Source organism: Perca flavescens, chromosome 19 (assembly GCF_004354835.1).
Source record: "Perca flavescens isolate YP-PL-M2 chromosome 19, PFLA_1.0, whole genome shotgun sequence".
Lineage (NCBI taxonomy): Eukaryota > Metazoa > Chordata > Actinopteri > Perciformes > Percidae > Perca > Perca flavescens.
In genome coordinates, this window is record NC_041349.1 from 18,934,627 (window position 1) to 18,951,962 (window position 17,336).

At 44.6% G+C, this 17,336-nt stretch overlaps 1 protein-coding gene across 2 annotated transcripts in view; it reads right to left on the reverse strand.

The window, feature by feature from the left end:
* Positions 1 to 17,336, reverse strand: part of si:ch73-335l21.1 (insulin receptor substrate 1-B) — a 42,143-nt gene that overhangs the window by 19,609 nt on the left and 5,198 nt on the right. For both annotated transcript variants that reach the window (XR_003690910.1, XM_028564002.1), the window contains exons 2-3: positions 11,597 to 11,898; positions 7,835 to 11,009 (exon numbers count right to left, since the gene is read on the reverse strand). Coding sequence is in view for 1 of the 2 variants with exons in the window: in XM_028564002.1 (XP_028419803.1) it covers positions 7,835 to 11,009; positions 11,597 to 11,898 (3,477 nt within the window). In the remaining variant the exon portion in view is untranslated. The remainder of the gene's footprint in view (positions 1 to 7,834; positions 11,010 to 11,596; positions 11,899 to 17,336) is intronic.

Genomic DNA, 17,336 nt, shown 5'->3' on the forward strand with positions numbered 1-17,336 from the left:
GTTATTTTAACTGAATTTCTGAGGAATCAAGTTTTTCCTCATCAGCTTTCTAGTCAAAGAATCAGATATTTTTTGTACCAACGATTCAATAAAGAGAGTGTAAGGCCCTTACAAGCTGTGGGAGTGCTCCAACTGCCAGACACCTAACATAATCTATGCAGAAGATGACATAGGAAACCCAAAATAACTCCTAACACTTCACAGCTCCTATATGAAAAAAAATTAAGAAAAACAGGGAATGGCTTTGATGTATCTTCACATTTATGCCAAATTCCTAAGTAAATAGTTATACCCTATACCATCTTAATTCAAATAAATTAACCAAATAAATTAACCGAATTTGTAAACGTACCCCACCTCCTCACTTTGCTCTCCACCTATCAATCCTCACTTTTCTCTTGCTCCAGCCCTAATACTCTCTTGCCTTCCCAACATCCCTCTCCCCTTTCTCTCGCCTTTTGCTCTAGAAAAAGCTGTGAAAGGCGTCATCATCCTTTCTCCGCACTTACTGGCATGTCCAGCTTCAATGTTTGAGTGTCAACAACGCTTTATGAAAAGGCCTTTTGAGGTCGGTCGAAATGAGGCAAATAGTAATAGTATGGAGGCAAATATTACGCACGCACATACTCAATCAGCAAAGAGAGAACAATGTATATCCAGACGGAAGACTGCGAGATTTAGACTGCTCAGTGTTATAGTTCAATACTGATTACAGATGATGGTGTATGTTTGTAATTTTGGGTTTTTAGTCTTTTAATCTTTTACCGTCATTGGTATTGTATTTGTTTTTGCTGGTTTAGTTTCTGTTTTGGATCCTACTGTATTTTAACACGTTTATGGTGTGTAGCACTTTGTGACGGTCTATAAAAGGTACTATATCAAATAAATTATTATTAAATATTTATTATTATAAAGGTTCAACATAAAACACACGCACGCACACGCACACACACACACACACACACACACTTAGACTGTCTAGCAGGTCATAAAACATACTGGACAGCACCTGTTTTGTACAGTATTTAGCACATTGTTTTCAGACAGTGGATCTCCACGATGGCGCCAGATGTGGCTGCAAAGACACTTGTGGTGTCACTCAAGAGCCAGTGCGGACCATCTTGCACTACAGACTTTTATCGGCTCATACAACTTTGGAGAAAGCTCTAAATACGGCAGGAAAAAAAAAGCAGAAGAGTCTTGTGAGAAACCAGAGTTCACCAGGACTTTTCTACGGTTGAGAGCTGCTCCATGTGCGGCCCCGTAGCGGTGTGTGTGCGACAACTCGATCATCTGTCACAAAGCTGTATGTGTGTGTGTGGGTTAGCATTCAACTCATATGACTCCTCTAGCCCTCAGCCTAATTGCACAGAGGCTAGGGCCCGTAATGAGCTGATGCTGCCCTGTGGCACACACAGATGACCTCATCACATGGTCTTTGCTTGAAGTCAGTGGGGGAAAAAACGTCCCAGCCTTCGAGTCCTCTAATAAACACGGTGGGTATACACACACATATACACACACACACACACACACACACACACACACACACACACACACACACACACACACACACACACACACACACACACACACACACACACACACACACACACACACACACACACACACACACACACACACACACACACACACACACACACACACACACACACACACGTCCTAAAACCCCAAACAGAGAAGAGTTGTTGCTATGTGCCGCTGTGTGAGTTTGGTGACTCCCTGAACAGACCACCCAAACAAAGCAAACCGGACTACAGAGAACTAAACGTTCTTGACTTTAATAGAAACAAAACAAAAAAGATCCTCCATTTTGTGGTATTATCCAAAGAAACCTGTCTAAATGTGTGGGGAAAATATTGGATAAACACTGAAATATGGCTTTTGTTCACTCAAATTGGCTAAGAAATGGATTCTGTCTCACTCTACACTCTCGGTTGTCCTCATGTAACTAAGCAGGTTGTGCTGCATCTTCCCAGGGGAGCAAATCAGTTGTGTAATGCTGTAATTAGGCTAATAAAAGGGAAAGTTGCAATGCGAAACATTTAAGCTAATTTCTATCTTTATATGGATATAATAGGAAGCAGGGATGTACCTCCCATGCTTTTCATATCCATACAGTTGATTAGCCTATACAACAGTCTAATGAAGGAGTCTGGGAGGCTAATAAGTAGTCAAGATCTGAAATTCCTTTTATTTAGCTTTAACTCAATACATTGCGGTTAGCTTTTTTTAGGGTCACACTTAATAAATGAATGATAACTTAGAGAAAATACAGCTGATGAAAATATAAAAAATAAGATCCAATTTCTTAATGAACTGGCGAGAAATGCAATGCACTTTTAAATGTTAAATACCTGCCTTGGCTCCTGCTGTTTCAGCTCCACATCTGTGTGTATTTACACACTGCATAAATATGAGAGGAGCTGTGCGTCACTGAGGCTAACTCTACAGAGCAGGCTGGAGCTCAGTCTGCCTTCTGCACATGGCACAAACTAGGTTAAAAAAGCACAACAGATAAACAACACACACACACACACACACACACACACACACACACACACACACACACACACACACACACACACACACACACACACACACACACACACACACACACACACACACACACACACACACACACACACACACACACACACACACACACACACACACACACACACACACACACACCCCTGTGCCTCACCCTATTGGGGGTCATGTCCTATCCACGTGATTGTTTTACATAACACTACTAGTGCTGTAAGTCTGTTGCCCTAGATTACACACCCAGCGGGAGAAGTCTGTCAGCCGCATAAGGAAAACTGTGTCTTTTTTGGTGCAGTGGAATGTGTATTTTGTTACAACATGGACTCATTAAGTAGTCAGTTTAATAATTAAAAGGATAGTTCTGATCCATTACATCTTGGGTCTTATTTTCCCTACTTTTTTCTCATTCTTGGCCATCATTTCTATCCATAATAATGTATTCACCAAGTTCATTGCTGACATCTTATTATATATTTTTATTATCATTATTAGATAGAAAGGTATTTGGAAAACACTAAAGTTATTGTGTCCTATACTTCCCATTGTTGTGCGCACGTGTGCAATAGATCATTATTGATCGGTTTAAACACCAAATCCAGTGTGTAAGAGACAAACAGTTGGCCTGTTTACAACCTGTCTGATAATGTGACCGTGACTGCTTCTTTCCCCGCCGGTAATTACTTTTGTTGAGTACTTAGGTGAGCACAATGTTATTGCCAAAGTGAAAATAAGACCAGGGATGCACCAAATCCAGGATTCGGCCGAATATTGGGCTTTTTGACAAGGTTCGGTTTCAGAATTTTTTTTCCCACCGAACGGAACCCTACGCTTGCACTATGTGCGCTACGCTGGTCGACGTGATGACGCCGCCGTTGATTACGGGAAGGTGTTTACGTAGGTGGACTGTTCAATGCAGTAGGCTGTGAGAAAGTGAAAATGGAACTTGTGAGCAGAAAAAGTGTTGTTTGGCAGTACGTTCAGTCAAAAGAAGGCCATTCAAGTCGAGCTACATGTTCAATTTGCAATGGCGATTAGTCTCGTGGTGGCAAGGACCCTAAACAATACACAACATCGCCGCTGTTAAACATTTGCGTATGAAACATCCGAAAGAAAACGAGTTCTGCATGACAGCAGCCAAAATGCAGCAACTTCAGAGGAAGGACAGTCACTGCTAAAAACTTGTGTTAACCAGACGACCATTACCAGCTTTGCTAGCCCTACACCGAACAAACAGTGGGCCTCAGATTGGATTCTTAACCAGTGAATTCTGTATTCGGCCGAACCCCAAAAATCTGGATTTGGTGCATCACTAAATAAGACCCAGTTGTAATAAACCAGAATTATCCTTTAATTGTAAGTTTTTCAAAGTCACAGAGAAAGTCACAGAGAAACACTCTCTCAGACAGACAGACAGACAGACAGACAGACAGACAGACAGACGGAGGGAATGGGAGTGAAACACATGTCACTTCTAAATGTCTGCCGGTGACAGGACTCTGTTCTATGTGAGTTCCAGGTCGCTCCACTGACTGACTTTAAATATGTTTACCTCTCCCTGGCTTATACGACCTGGGACTTTGAGGAGGTGCCAACCAGCTACCAACTGAGACCAACAAAACTACATGCTGCTGGGAGGGTCAAAGTCAGCAGAGATTTATTTCTATGCAGTTAAAGTTCAATTTCAGTTGTCATTTTAGTATTATTGGTAGTTCTGGTATGTTTTAAATATATGCTGTAAGAAGTTCATGTTTTTTTTTTTTTTATTTGAATTTATTATTAATTCATACATTTGACAGTATGTGTGAATCAATATACTAAAGTGTCTTCATCTGACAGATTTATTTCACTGGATCAGCCAAAAACACACTTCTCATCAAGCTTCTTTATCAGCTTCTTAATACAAATTCTCCAGGATATTTCTATCACAATATACAATCCCTATCCCTGTATAAAATTACATAGAGTGATAAAAGATTTGATCCATCTTGCCCAACCCTACCTGGACTAACATCCAACTAATTGACCATTAATTCCTGTCAATGTTTGGCATTTTCCCTAAAAGACACTGTATTGAATGCAAGAAATAATCTATGAAAATATATTTATAACATTTATCTGAGTAACATCTTGACAAGTGATGAAAACTAAGAAAAGATACACTAGAAAATATTTGCAAATAATAAGATTTCACATAGGACAGTGCATGCACATACATCCACTGTATATCAATTAGTGGTGATGCATGATTTTTGGCCAATTAGCCAAAAGTAAACCATGTAAACAGTCCCACTGCTGTAAACAACAAAGTTTCCAATATCATCATCATAATAATCATACATCTAGGCTAAATGTAACATTATGAATCTCCCCTTCAGACATCTTCCTCTTTGATGTAGTGTGTCCCAGGAAAGGAATTTTAAAAAGGCTACAGGTTATTTTGAGACTGGCACACACATATCCTCCTCCAGATGGTAAAGAAATAAAGTTAAGGGACAGCTTGAAGCGCGGAGAATAAAATTCTCTCACCAGGTTTTTCTGGAGAAGAGTGTGGGAGAGATGGCTGATTTCATCTATTTACATTTTGTCCCAGAAAATACTCTCCACTTCATAAACTAATGTTTCACACCATTCTGCTGAAGGTCACAACACTCACTCACTATGCAGAGAAACACCAACACACACGAAAAGATCCACACAGCCACTGTCTCGCACACTTTGGCTGAACTTCAGCAAATGTAGACGCATCAACACAGATACTCGTATTTTCTGCACAAAGACACGCAGCCTTAAAATGTTTGCCGCAGGGCTACAAAGCACACGCACGTCACATTTGTTGTAGATTCATTTCATTTCCAGGACGTTATTTGGAGTGAAATAGATCACAGCGCTTTTCCTCATTATCTAAATCATGAGGTTATTTTTACACAACATATTACATAACCAGTGTCAAATAGGATTGTTTTTGGCACATGTCCCACTACTGATGTTCAAATTTAGCCTTTGCCATGCCAAAAGGTATGCAGCCCTGAGACATACACACACTCTTTTTCTATACAAGCTGGTTCTTGATGGGCGAAAGAATCCATTAACTACAGGAGATCAGAACTCTTTAAAAAAAAAAAAGCAAACAAGATCCAAACAGACAGGATAATTAATCGTTTCTAAACTGTATTTTGTTTGTAGTAACAGATAGATTGGTCACTATGTACCATCTTTGCATTTTCATTTTGGTTTCTCTCTCTCGCTCTCTCTCTGGTTGCTGTCTCTACAGCAAAAGGAAACCGTCTCAGTGCGACCCTATTTTTAAGTGTCTCTGCAAACGTTTAAAGGCTGGAGTGAACACAATGTGAAAAGGAAGTAGGACGAAAGGCGTAAGATAGGAGAGGTTTTGGTGAAAAAAAAATGTGAACAGTATGTGTGGTGAACAGAAGGGAGGGAAGGAATTTAAAAAATCTGACAGACTGGATGTCAGATGAGGTCAAAAATTGTAGAATGAATAAGTGCAAGGACAAGTAGGCAATAAAGAGTAAAATAGGGTAAGAAATCGAAAAGGCCCAAATTATGGACTGCAAGAGAAAACTGTTGAGTCCACTAGTCTTGGGGCTCGGCCCTGCTGAGGCCTGCCAGCCCACCGCGGGCAAAAACACTCGAACAAAAGGATCATTTATTGGAGGAGGAAAGAGAGGGAGGCGGAATGGAGGGATGAAAGGAGGGGGAACACTGTACAGAGGCATTTGAGAGATGTGTGAGTGAAACACTGGCCCCATCTCAACATTCACAGCCAATGTGTAACATTCTCCCCCACGCTGCCCCGCTGGCATACTCTGCAACCAGAGCCCATATGGTCCCACTGTGGTAGCCTGCTAGCTTTTATATTTAAAATACACCGAACACCGCCCGCTTCCACCAAAATGGCCTCCTCTTCCCAATAAAACCAACACAGTGACGTATGGATGCAGGCTGATGGTTCATTTCCATATGTGGAATGTAAAAAAAAACAACTGTTGAGCTCAACCATGCTGCGCTCACCGCAAAATCCTATGATGAATTTTTGCTAATGCTTCAAATTCTTCATTAAAGCCGACTGTGGAGCAAAGCAATGACATGTTTACCACAAAAACCCATGAGGTTTAAGTCTGACACAACCTTCAGCACAAATCATGTTGAAGCTCGCAGGGCTAAATAAACAACAAGGCTTGGCAGGATGCATTCATCACAAGAGCCCCACTGTGGAAGGTTAAGTAAGACTACTGAGTGTTTTACTGATGCATATAAATCCACATCTCCATTTAAATGTTTCTCTATCTGTTTAAACTGCAGGCATCTATTTCTTAACGGGCCAATTTGGTGCAGACAGTGGCTCAAAGAGAATGTTTTTCAATGAGGAAACGTCTCACAGTAACCTAGTTGAGGCATTGTTTAGCTGTGGTGATCCCCCACAGCAAAGAATTGCCCCACACAGCAGGAAAAAAAATGTAAATACAATGAAAATTCATCATATGGCCTTATTGACCTCCCTTCCTACCAAATGAGTAGACTTTTGTGGATGCATTCTAATACGTGACCACAGAAAAAAAAAAAGAAGCCCTGTTGTCGGCCAAACTAAACAACCACAGCTTTCTGCTTGGATTAAGCAGTGTACAAATCATAGTAAACTATATTCTTATAGCCACATCTACAGACCTGGCAACCACACTTAACATAATCTTAATTTTGATGTTGACGGGTTCTGGAAACTCATAAAATAACAAAAAAATCTGAATTGATGGAAGAATTATTTTTCACCTCCACTGCTTTCTTCTACTCATATTTATCATACTCAAACTTTTCTGAACTTTGAGTAGAATGCTTTAATGGTAGGTCTGAATGATTTCCTTTGTTCTGGGTTGTCTGGCCTTTGGCACCTTATATAATCACATAAGGTAAAAAGTGTGCATATGCCTTTAGAAGTACACTAAAGCCCAGAAAAAGAAATGTATTTATGAATTGTCTGAGCAGCCGATCTATATCTCATATTGTGGCTCATGCAGAGACAGACATACAAATCAGACTTGTGTTCTAATCTGGAGCCAGGTGACGTTGGACCACAAGCATAAATGGCAAAGGAGGCTGAGCTCCATTGGATTATCTTGAAAGTGTATTCTTAAAGAGAGAGAGAGAGAGAGATCACTGAGTATTTTACAGAGTTTGTGTGATGGGAAAAGTAAAGAGACATGATCCAGTCTAGCAAATGTGTTTCAAAAGAATAAAAGGCAACTCTTACCTGTACCCTCCTTGTTTCCATTCTGATGCGTTCGTAGCTCCTCTGATTTGTAGAAATCGATGCTGGCGTAAGTGTTGAGTGTTGAGCTGCTGCTGCTGCCGCCGACTGCTGCGCCCACTCCCACTACCACTCCCCCAACCCCAGAACCTCCACCCAGTACAGAGAAGAGGCGAGAGGGGGCCTGGCTACCTGAAGGTCCATCTTGGCCCAAATGTTGGCCCTCTTTGTTGGCCAAGTCCAAGTCTATGTAATTAAGGCCTTGCTCTGTGGACGAAGTCTGAGTGTTTGTGGGAAGGGACTGCTGTCCAGGGAGGGCGAACTGAGTGGGATTATCAGTCACAGCACCATTCCCCCACAGCATGCTTTCAAAACCCAGCCGGAGGGCGACAGCTTGGGCGTGTTCTGGAAAGAGGGAGGCAGTAGAAGAAGAGGAAGCAGACGTAGAGGTGGGGAGGGAAGGCGGGGCAAGGAAAGTTTCTGAGCAGTGCCGTCTGCGTCCTTGGGGGTCGGCCCGGATAACTTTAGCACCGTGGTCTGGGTTGGGTCCAGGTTTGGCTAGAGGGAAGTCTAGACCCCGTGATAGCACTGGAACAGAAGGATCAGTCCTGGTGGGGGACAGGGCTTTGGGGGAGACACTAGATGATGACCTAGGGAAGGCCATCTCAGTGTAGTCTCCACAGGATGTCGGGGACTCAGACACTGATGGGGCACTTTCTCTGCTTTTCCTAAGTGGGGCCTCGGTCCCTTCGGCCCCCTCTTCACAAGGGCCAGTAGTTCCCTCAACACAGGCTTTGGGGGCATGAGCAAGAGTTGGTGGCGTGGGAGGGGTATGGAAAGAGGGGAAAACCAGTGGGGTAAGGGAGAGGGGTGAGGGGGACGGGGAAGGGCCCAAGTCCATGTTGACATACTCCGAGGCGGCTGGGGGAGTGATGGGGGCAGAGGGGCTACGGGAGAGGGGGATAAAGTTCCCTAAGCAAGACGTTGGCCTGTGTTGAGGATACTTGCTGCTTGAACCATGAGGCAGTGATAAGCCATGCCTGAGACCCCTGCCCCGCCCTCCTCCGACCCCAGTCTGGATGCTCTTCTCCCCCTTAAACTCAATGCTTACATACTCCCCAGGGCTCTTAGGTTCTGGGGGCAGGGGATTCTCACGGACCCTAGGAAGGGTGTTGGCCTTGGATACATCAACAAACAGGCTCACTGGTCTGCTCCTACTATGGCTACCCTGCTTGGACAATCCACCAGAGCCTCGTTTCTGCTGGAGCTTACTCCCATCTTTGGACTGAGCTCCCCCAGCAATGGTGCTCGCTGCCTGTGTAGCTCGGTCCTCACTCTCCCCAAGGCTCTCGCTGCTGGCTGAGCTGGAGGAGTATGAGGAAGAGGAGAGTGATAGGTGGCGTCCAACTACTGAATTGCCTGCTAGTGTTTGCTCTTGACGCCCCTCCATATTCCTACTTCCACCCATTCCCCTACTACAACTCCCATTGGGCCTTCTGCCTCGTCCGGGCACATCCTCAAAGTGTCCAGCAGAGGGGTTATGTTTATATGAGCGGGGAAGGGAATAGTAAGAATACACCATCTTGGGGGCTTGCTGTTGAGAACTGGTCTCCAAATGACCGGTGTGCTCAGGAGGTGGGGGGCTGCCATTTACAGAACGCGCACTGATTGGAGACATGTTCATATAGTCACTGCCTGCCCTGCTGTCTGCACTATCACTGCCCACCCAAGCCCCTCCAGAGAGACCTCCACGCTGATCAGGGGAGCAGCTGCTATTGGGGGACATTATCATATAGCCATCAGAAGCTGGTGGAGGCCGGATCTGCTGAGGTGGAGACACGCTGTTGTTCGGGGTCATGGCCATGTAGTCATCGGGAGGTTTGGAATCCGAGTCTGGAACAGAGACAGCCAATGATTGGGACAGGGATACTGGAGGCTGAGTGACGCCAGGCAGCATGGACATGTACCCAGTGTCCACACCTATATCTACACTACCGCTGGCTCCTCCACCCACTTCACCTTTGAACTCACCCGCCACATCCAAGTACCCTCCACCTCCCCCTGCCGACCCAGCACCCACGACAGATTCCCTCTGTGTGGAAGAGGAGGTGGAAGCAAAGGACTCGCGGCTGGTGCTTCTGGACATGATGGCATAATCGGCTGAATCTTCATCTGCAGGCTCCTCAGCTCTGCGCTGACGTGGGGCCAGCCTCTCCAGGGCCATAGGAGGTAATGAAGCCCGCTTGCTCAGCAGCCTACGTTCAGCATCACATTCGCGGCTGGAGGAGCGGCGCAGCACTCTCCTGGTTTGTGGCTGGGAGCCAGAGGCTGGTGTTCCTGGTGCTGGCAAGGATCCGCATGTCAAGCTCCCTTGGTTACTGCTGCTACCACCACCACTACGTTGGCCCATCAGGATGTAGTTGGCTCCCTCCTCACCGTGGGACTGACTGCCAGCGCTACCAACAGAGCTTCCAGGGAGGCTCAGGGAGGCTCGGAGCGTGTGATCCCCAGGACTAGAGCCATACTCGTCTGAAGAGCCATAGTCACTGGGTGAGCCTGAGACAGAGGCGCGATGGGAGGGGACATGACTATAGGCACCAGACCCTGGACCAGCACTAGCAGATGTCACGCCTCCAAACTCAGAGCCATGCCCAGAGCTAGACGAGAGGCTTGGGGCTGGAGACGGCGCTGGTGTGGAGATGGAACGCATCAACCCAAGAGACGTTTTAGCAGCTGTGGTGGCGGCTGAACGGGCTGACTTTGACCTGAGGATTGGGGTGGTCGAGCAAGAGCCATTTGTGGATGGGCTGGAGCACGGCCCTTGGAGTGATGTGCTGCCTGCTATTCCATCCTCACCTTTCCCCCCATCGTTAGCAGTGGGAGACCTCGGGAAGCTATGCCGTGGGGTGGGAGAAGCATTGGCACTGTTGACCCCTGGTCCACTGTTAACTCCCCCCGGAGGCTCAGTTCGGGGCCGACGGGTGAAGCCCACCTGGCTGGGAGGAGGGTTCGGGTGATGGCGGCGTGAGGGAACGCTGATGGGGTTAGAAGCAGTAGCTCCTCCTCCAGGGCCAGAGTTCGACTGAGACTTGCTGCGTTGGCGGAACTCCTCGCTCAGTGCCTTCATAGCCTCTAGCAAGGTTTCATGCATGTTCTGGGCCACCACCGAATCATCCACCTAAGAAGAGGCAAAAAAAAAAAAAAAAAAAAACTCTCGAAGAATGAACTCATTTCATAATTGTGGTAGATTTATTTGTGAAATTATTATTTTTATTTTTATTATTATTATTATATAGTTACAAATTAAACCACTGAGAGAATTTAAACGGAATGTTCGTGGACATTTAAATTTGTAATTCTCATGGAAAACCATGTTTGCATTTCAATTTAAGGAGTATCTTCAAATCAGGACAGGTCAAATACTGGTTGCTCTTTTTCTTTAAATTTGAATGCCTTCTGGGATTCATTTAACTACAGTTCACTGTAGTTAAGTTGGTTTAAGATTGAGCTTTAAATCTAAAGGTCTCATGTCTAGGCACTAAAATACCAAAGTATAGTGTCTCCTCCGCCTTTAATTTCCGCCTTAAGTTAGTCCAAGCAACAACCTTTATAAATTGGACAATAATATAGGGTTAAATGAACTGTACCGTGATTTGGGTAACTTTACGGTTTCTCTGACTCTGTTGATTATAGGCTCTTTACGAATATGTGGGATTGGAGGGTGCAACTCTCAACATAAAAGGGGACTGCAAATTACAGGCTCACCTGCATCCAGAACTCGCCCGGGCCCGTCACGGCTGAGCGCCCCACCTCGACGAAGAAAAAGTTTTCTGAATGGCCGCAGCGTCGGACGTTCATCAGCTGCAGCACTACGGCAGCGGCATCAGAGTTGAGCTTGACAAAATTGACAGTCTTGTCAGTCAGGCAAAGGCGATAGATGCCCACCAAGTTCTTGGCTTGACCCAGGCCTTTGGGCCACACTTTCACCTGCCAAACCTCTTTGAATGCAGGCCCGGGATTGGGCACGCCATAGTCCCCCCCGTCCTCATTGTCAGTGGGGATTTTACCTACAGGGACAGAACAGAGACAGGACATTTAAAGGTTGTTGAGTGAAAATGAGGATATGACTTGATAGGAAAGAACAGGGGCAATTAACATGTTTTAGAGGAGGATTTATAAACACTGGCAAGCACAACTGCTGCAACAAAGCACTGACATGACCTTCATGTCCCTGTGAACAAAAGGAATACCAGGTGAAACCACCAGTATTAACCCGTTAGTGGACGGCAAGGTGCCTTTATTATGTAAACTCTGCTGATCTTGAGCTTTTCACTGATTTTAAACCAGATCTGAGTTCAAACGGAGCATGCAGGAGCTTGTGAGACCTGCTCACTGTACCTGCAGGCTCCATAACTGGGGTCTCATGTGTCAACTGCGCACACACACACACACACACACACACACACACACACACACACACACACACACACACACACACACACACACACACACACACACACACACACACACACACACACACACACACACACACACACACACACACACACACACACACACACACACACACACACACAAAACTGTTGACAACTGATGCCCCGCACAAGAATGCTGACTACGAAAGAAAAGCAACCGTTGGGGGGGAAAAACATAAGTGAACCAACTTGGAAAAAGCTTAACAAGTGAATCTTTTCGGAACAACCAAAGCAAACAATGCCAATAGATAAGCCAGAAACCTAACAGCAAAGCACTCAATAGGCTCATCAAGAGCAATTTTCTGGAGCTGCTGTGCCAATAATAAACTGGCTTTGTAAACTAATAAAATCTAGTGCCTCTAAGCGAGAGTACAGGGAGTCCATTCACCCTTTGGGTTTCTGTATTCAGACAATAGGGAATTACTTATGCGAGGAAAAACAGGAGAGAAAGCTCTTGGTGAGTTTTGATCCTGGGCTGGAAAAGGCCATACAAAAGGCCCCGGGACTTACTGCAACATCTAGCTGCCAGTTTACTGTTAACAAATCTGAAGCAGGAACACAGAAAATTACTTTAATTCTTTTATGCTGTGCAATCATTATTGTGTGCAACTCATTGTCAACAACCATTGACACTGCCTCTGAGTATATCACAGATTTACCTCTGAGCTATATAAGCCACAAGGGACCTCACATCTGTTTACTAAAAATACCAGGATTAAAAGGAATACCATGATATGACACGTTTTAGGGTGGATTATTATTATTCGTTAAGGGACCACCCTAAAATGTTCCTTAAACATGGACACTCCCGTGAACCACGTGTTCCGAGTTCTCCCTGTCGAACTGCCAGGTTGGGTACGTCTGTGCATGATAACTACAAATCTACAATACAGAACCAATTAACTTCATGACAGGACTGAAGAAACAAACCTGAGGAGACTCACCTGTTCCCTTCACGGGAACAGGATGTTCTTTGTGCAAAAAATGAGCACCTGCCTTATTAGACTAACACATCTGGCGCATTGAAGTATTATTGATTTTTTTTTTTTTTTAACAAACAGACGATATAATCACAAAGTTTGTGTGGTATTCTACTTTAAGCAATGATTTTGGCCCAACCATGCTAATCACAGTGCACCCTGACCACAGAATCACAAATATATGATTGTATGTCTGCATGCTTTCCCATGCCTCTGCTGCAAATCCTACAATGACAACCATATGTAGACAAGAAGCCTCAGCATGCACAGTGGACGCCATAATAGCCGAGCTTCTGTTGTGAAAAACATTTCCCCAAGATCCTCTTCCCAAAACATTTTTACTTGTGATTGCAAAAAAAAAAAAAAAAAAAAAAGCTCTGACGTGTATTCTTCCAGTTTGCTTCCCCAAAATTGGAGGATCGCTCACAACTTGAAAGAGACTTAGAATAGATGTTTTGTTGAAAGACGTGGAGGCTGTGGCTTAGTGGCTGTGTGTGTGTGTGTGTGTGTGTGTGTGTGTGTGTGTGTGTGTGTGTGTGTGTGTGTGGAGGCACTCCCCCTACATTAGATGACTCACTCAAGGCCATGCATTGCTGTTTCATGCACTGCTTTTCTGTGTGCATGGAGCCCTGTTTGCCTCCTCGATTTAGATTTACAACAGGAAGGGATGGTTTGGGGATTTTTCAGTGAGGACCAAGGGAATGAAGGACTGCAGGAGATTGCAAAGAGATATCGGAGTGAAAGAATGGACTTTTAGAAGAATCTTTAAGGAGGAAAAAGTTTGTTTTAGGATTGCTTGGATTAAAAAAAAAAAATAATCAAATCACAGGCTTTATTTGTTCTAAAAAAAATAAATGTCCCAGCCCTTTGGTTCTTGAGAGTGCGGCACATTCTTCGAAGAGTACCTTTTCCTTTTCAAGAGCCCATTTGATGTGTCTTTAGGAGAGCACAAGTGTGTTTGTTTGGAGTACAGTCTGTGCTGCCTTAAACCTCAGCTGTGCCCTCAACAACACTTCCACACACAAACACCCTTGATCTCAGGCACACTCAGACTGGGCACACTTATCGATGCCTCTCGAAAGCCCCGACTCCTACAGCGATGCAGACTGATTTACCCATATCGAAGATCACAGACCTTTCTTCATGGTTACATAAAAGCTAGGGCTGATCCTGCACGGAGCCGTATGAATTATAGATCGCCCCTGGCTTTCCTCTGGGGGACCTGCACGGCAGTGTGGTGCTCAGCGGAGATGGCTGTTAAGAAAGCTGTACATTTTTTCCCAACACACACACACACACACACACACACACACACACACACACACACACACACACACACACACACACACACAAGGGCGGTGTAGCGTGTATATCAGGTCAATGAGTTCATACAAGGCGACTGTACTTATTTCAAAGTTTCAGCCTTCCCTTTTTAGCAACCTGAAAACAACTTACACTGGCTTATTCACACGCAGGTTGTTTACTTCGCTTTCGGCGCGACCACACATGAAACTTTCAGTCTTACGTGTAGCTAATGGCAACCTACACGGCCAACACTGCTGTCTATTCATGCCATTTATTTGCTATGCTCCAGCTGCCCCTCTTGAGAACATAGAGGCCATAATCTAACCTAATTTTCTCAAACTGGGATTTTAAATATGAGCTGTGCCTCCCTTGCTTTCTATCGTGCTACAAGGGAGCGTGTGTGTTTAGTACATATAGAGCTGCAATATTTACCAGGGGGCTGCCAGATGCCTGCTGGGATATCGACAGCTCCTCCATGAGTGACAGAGTGTATCCAAGTATAGTGTCTCCACCACCTTTCATTTCCAGCAACAACCTTTATTTAATGCATTTCTGTGAAAACTGTTCAGATTTGCTGGAAGATTGATTGAAATGTATAGCAAGATTCAAAATAAAATCCCTCTTCTTAGTTAGCTAATGCACCCCGTAAATCAGGGAAAACTACTCTGGCAGTGAACCGGCTGGCTCTCACTAGGTTCTGTTTCATGTTTCTGACCTCATTGCCCTAGCATGCTGTGCTGCGCCATAACACAGAAAAACTCAGAACACAGGAACTTCTGAAGGCTAAACACCATTTTCTATCCCCTATCTCAGCCACTGTGCCCCCTACACCGCCCCCACACTGCCATACCAGTATACCAGATAGGAGACAGCTGTGGGCTTTTTGTCCCAGCATGTATATCAGAGATAAAAAAGTGAGTGAGGCACCTAGCAGTGAAAACAGTTGGTCTAATCTCTCGCTCCCATGTGTGCCCGATTTCCTCTTTTTCAACTCCTCTTCTTCCCATCTCTTCATCCATCTCTACCATCTGTAATCCCCCTATCTGGGCCCACACTCAGGGACACAATGCCTCCCTGACACCAGCATCTGCCTGAGGTTCATTTCACATGTGGTCTGTGTTAGACAGAGGAGCACGCACACACAAGCGGATGAAATTATTGGTGACGCATCCAAGGTTTGCTGTCCCTTGACAAGACACATGAAAAAGCTCTGTGAAAGTAATATGAAGCTCTTGCAAAATTCAGCAACGCAATGGCAGCCATCTTGGACTTTGCTGGTGAGCCTTGCTCAGAGTCAGTAAACATAATGTCACAGTAATATCAGGTCAGAACAGGCAATTGTATTGTGAAACAATACTATGCTTACTATGGCCTTAACTTCCAAAATACTGAGCTTCTTTTTTTCTTTCTATAATAATAATAATATTTAACAGTTCCACTCTTCATAAAGCAGGCTTGTTTCGTATTGCTGTAGAGACGGCTTCATAGGATTGAAGATTTCATTTATAACAGGTAGATATCAAATCTAAAAGCACTGTATTGAGGCATTTAGAAAATAGGAAACTCTCCAACGCTTCAATAGCCTGTATACATTCCTTTGTGCCAAGATGTGGAAAGAACAAATGCTTTAAACCATTTTCACCTCAGTTTACTGGACCATTTCTGGATCTCGTTCCGAAAAGCCTTTTAGATTTTTATGGGCAATTTATGACAAGAAAGAAACCCAAAACTAAAGATAAGACAACATTTTTACATTGACTGCAAAGACTGGGAATCTCCCAAAAGGAGTAGCACACCAGCTAATGAGGAAGGCTTTCACTCATGTCTCTTTCTAAAGCACTCACTGTAAAGCTGATACATTAACTTCCTGACCTCGACTAGGACAGCGGTAATGGGCTGGTATCAACCAACAGAAATCAATACGGCTCACGATAATAAAAGGTTACTATGCATTTAAAGCCCTGCGGGCTCTATCCTGCTCAACATATGGAGTGCTCATTGACTAAATGGATCTTGCTGCCCCTGGCCTTGTTTTGCTGTCGATCAAACCAGAGCACTTAATTTACGGGCTGCCTCAGCTGGACGTGAAGAAGAGCGCACGAGGCCATTTCGGACTCACAATGTTTCACTGTTACCTCTGATGCAAGGAGCTGCTGCATCGCAAACAAGCCAGAGCCGGCCAATGGCGAAAGCCTGGCTGGCCGGCTTGTCGTGTTAAATGAAATTACAGGGTGTTAACGTGCGCAAACTATTTATGCCGAGGAAATAAGCTGTGGCAGCTTACCGCTCCTGAACCTGGATTGGAGGACTAGATGAGCAGGGACAAATCAGCAGAAAAAGAGAATAAAATAAAAGACCACTGATCATTTTCGGAACTCTAGATGTTATGGTTTCCCCTGTGACTCTCCTCTCTGACTTTGCAAGCACACAGCATCTGCTGTGCCACTGGCGGCAGACCCTTGAGAAAATAATTACTGCCTAATTAGGGAGATGAGCAGTGCTTAAGTTTAATCGGCCAGCTTGGTGAGCCACTAGTGAGATCCAGATCTCATTGGTCAGATCAGGCAAATGACACCCCCGGATAAAACCACTCCAGAGCCACAGAGAAGTCTGTCAATACACAGTTCACTGAGAAAACACAATTTTCCTCATATCACTTCAGATTTGAGAGTTTTGGTGTGATCTGCTGAGCTTTAGGATATTGGCTGAAGCTCTGTAGTCTGACAC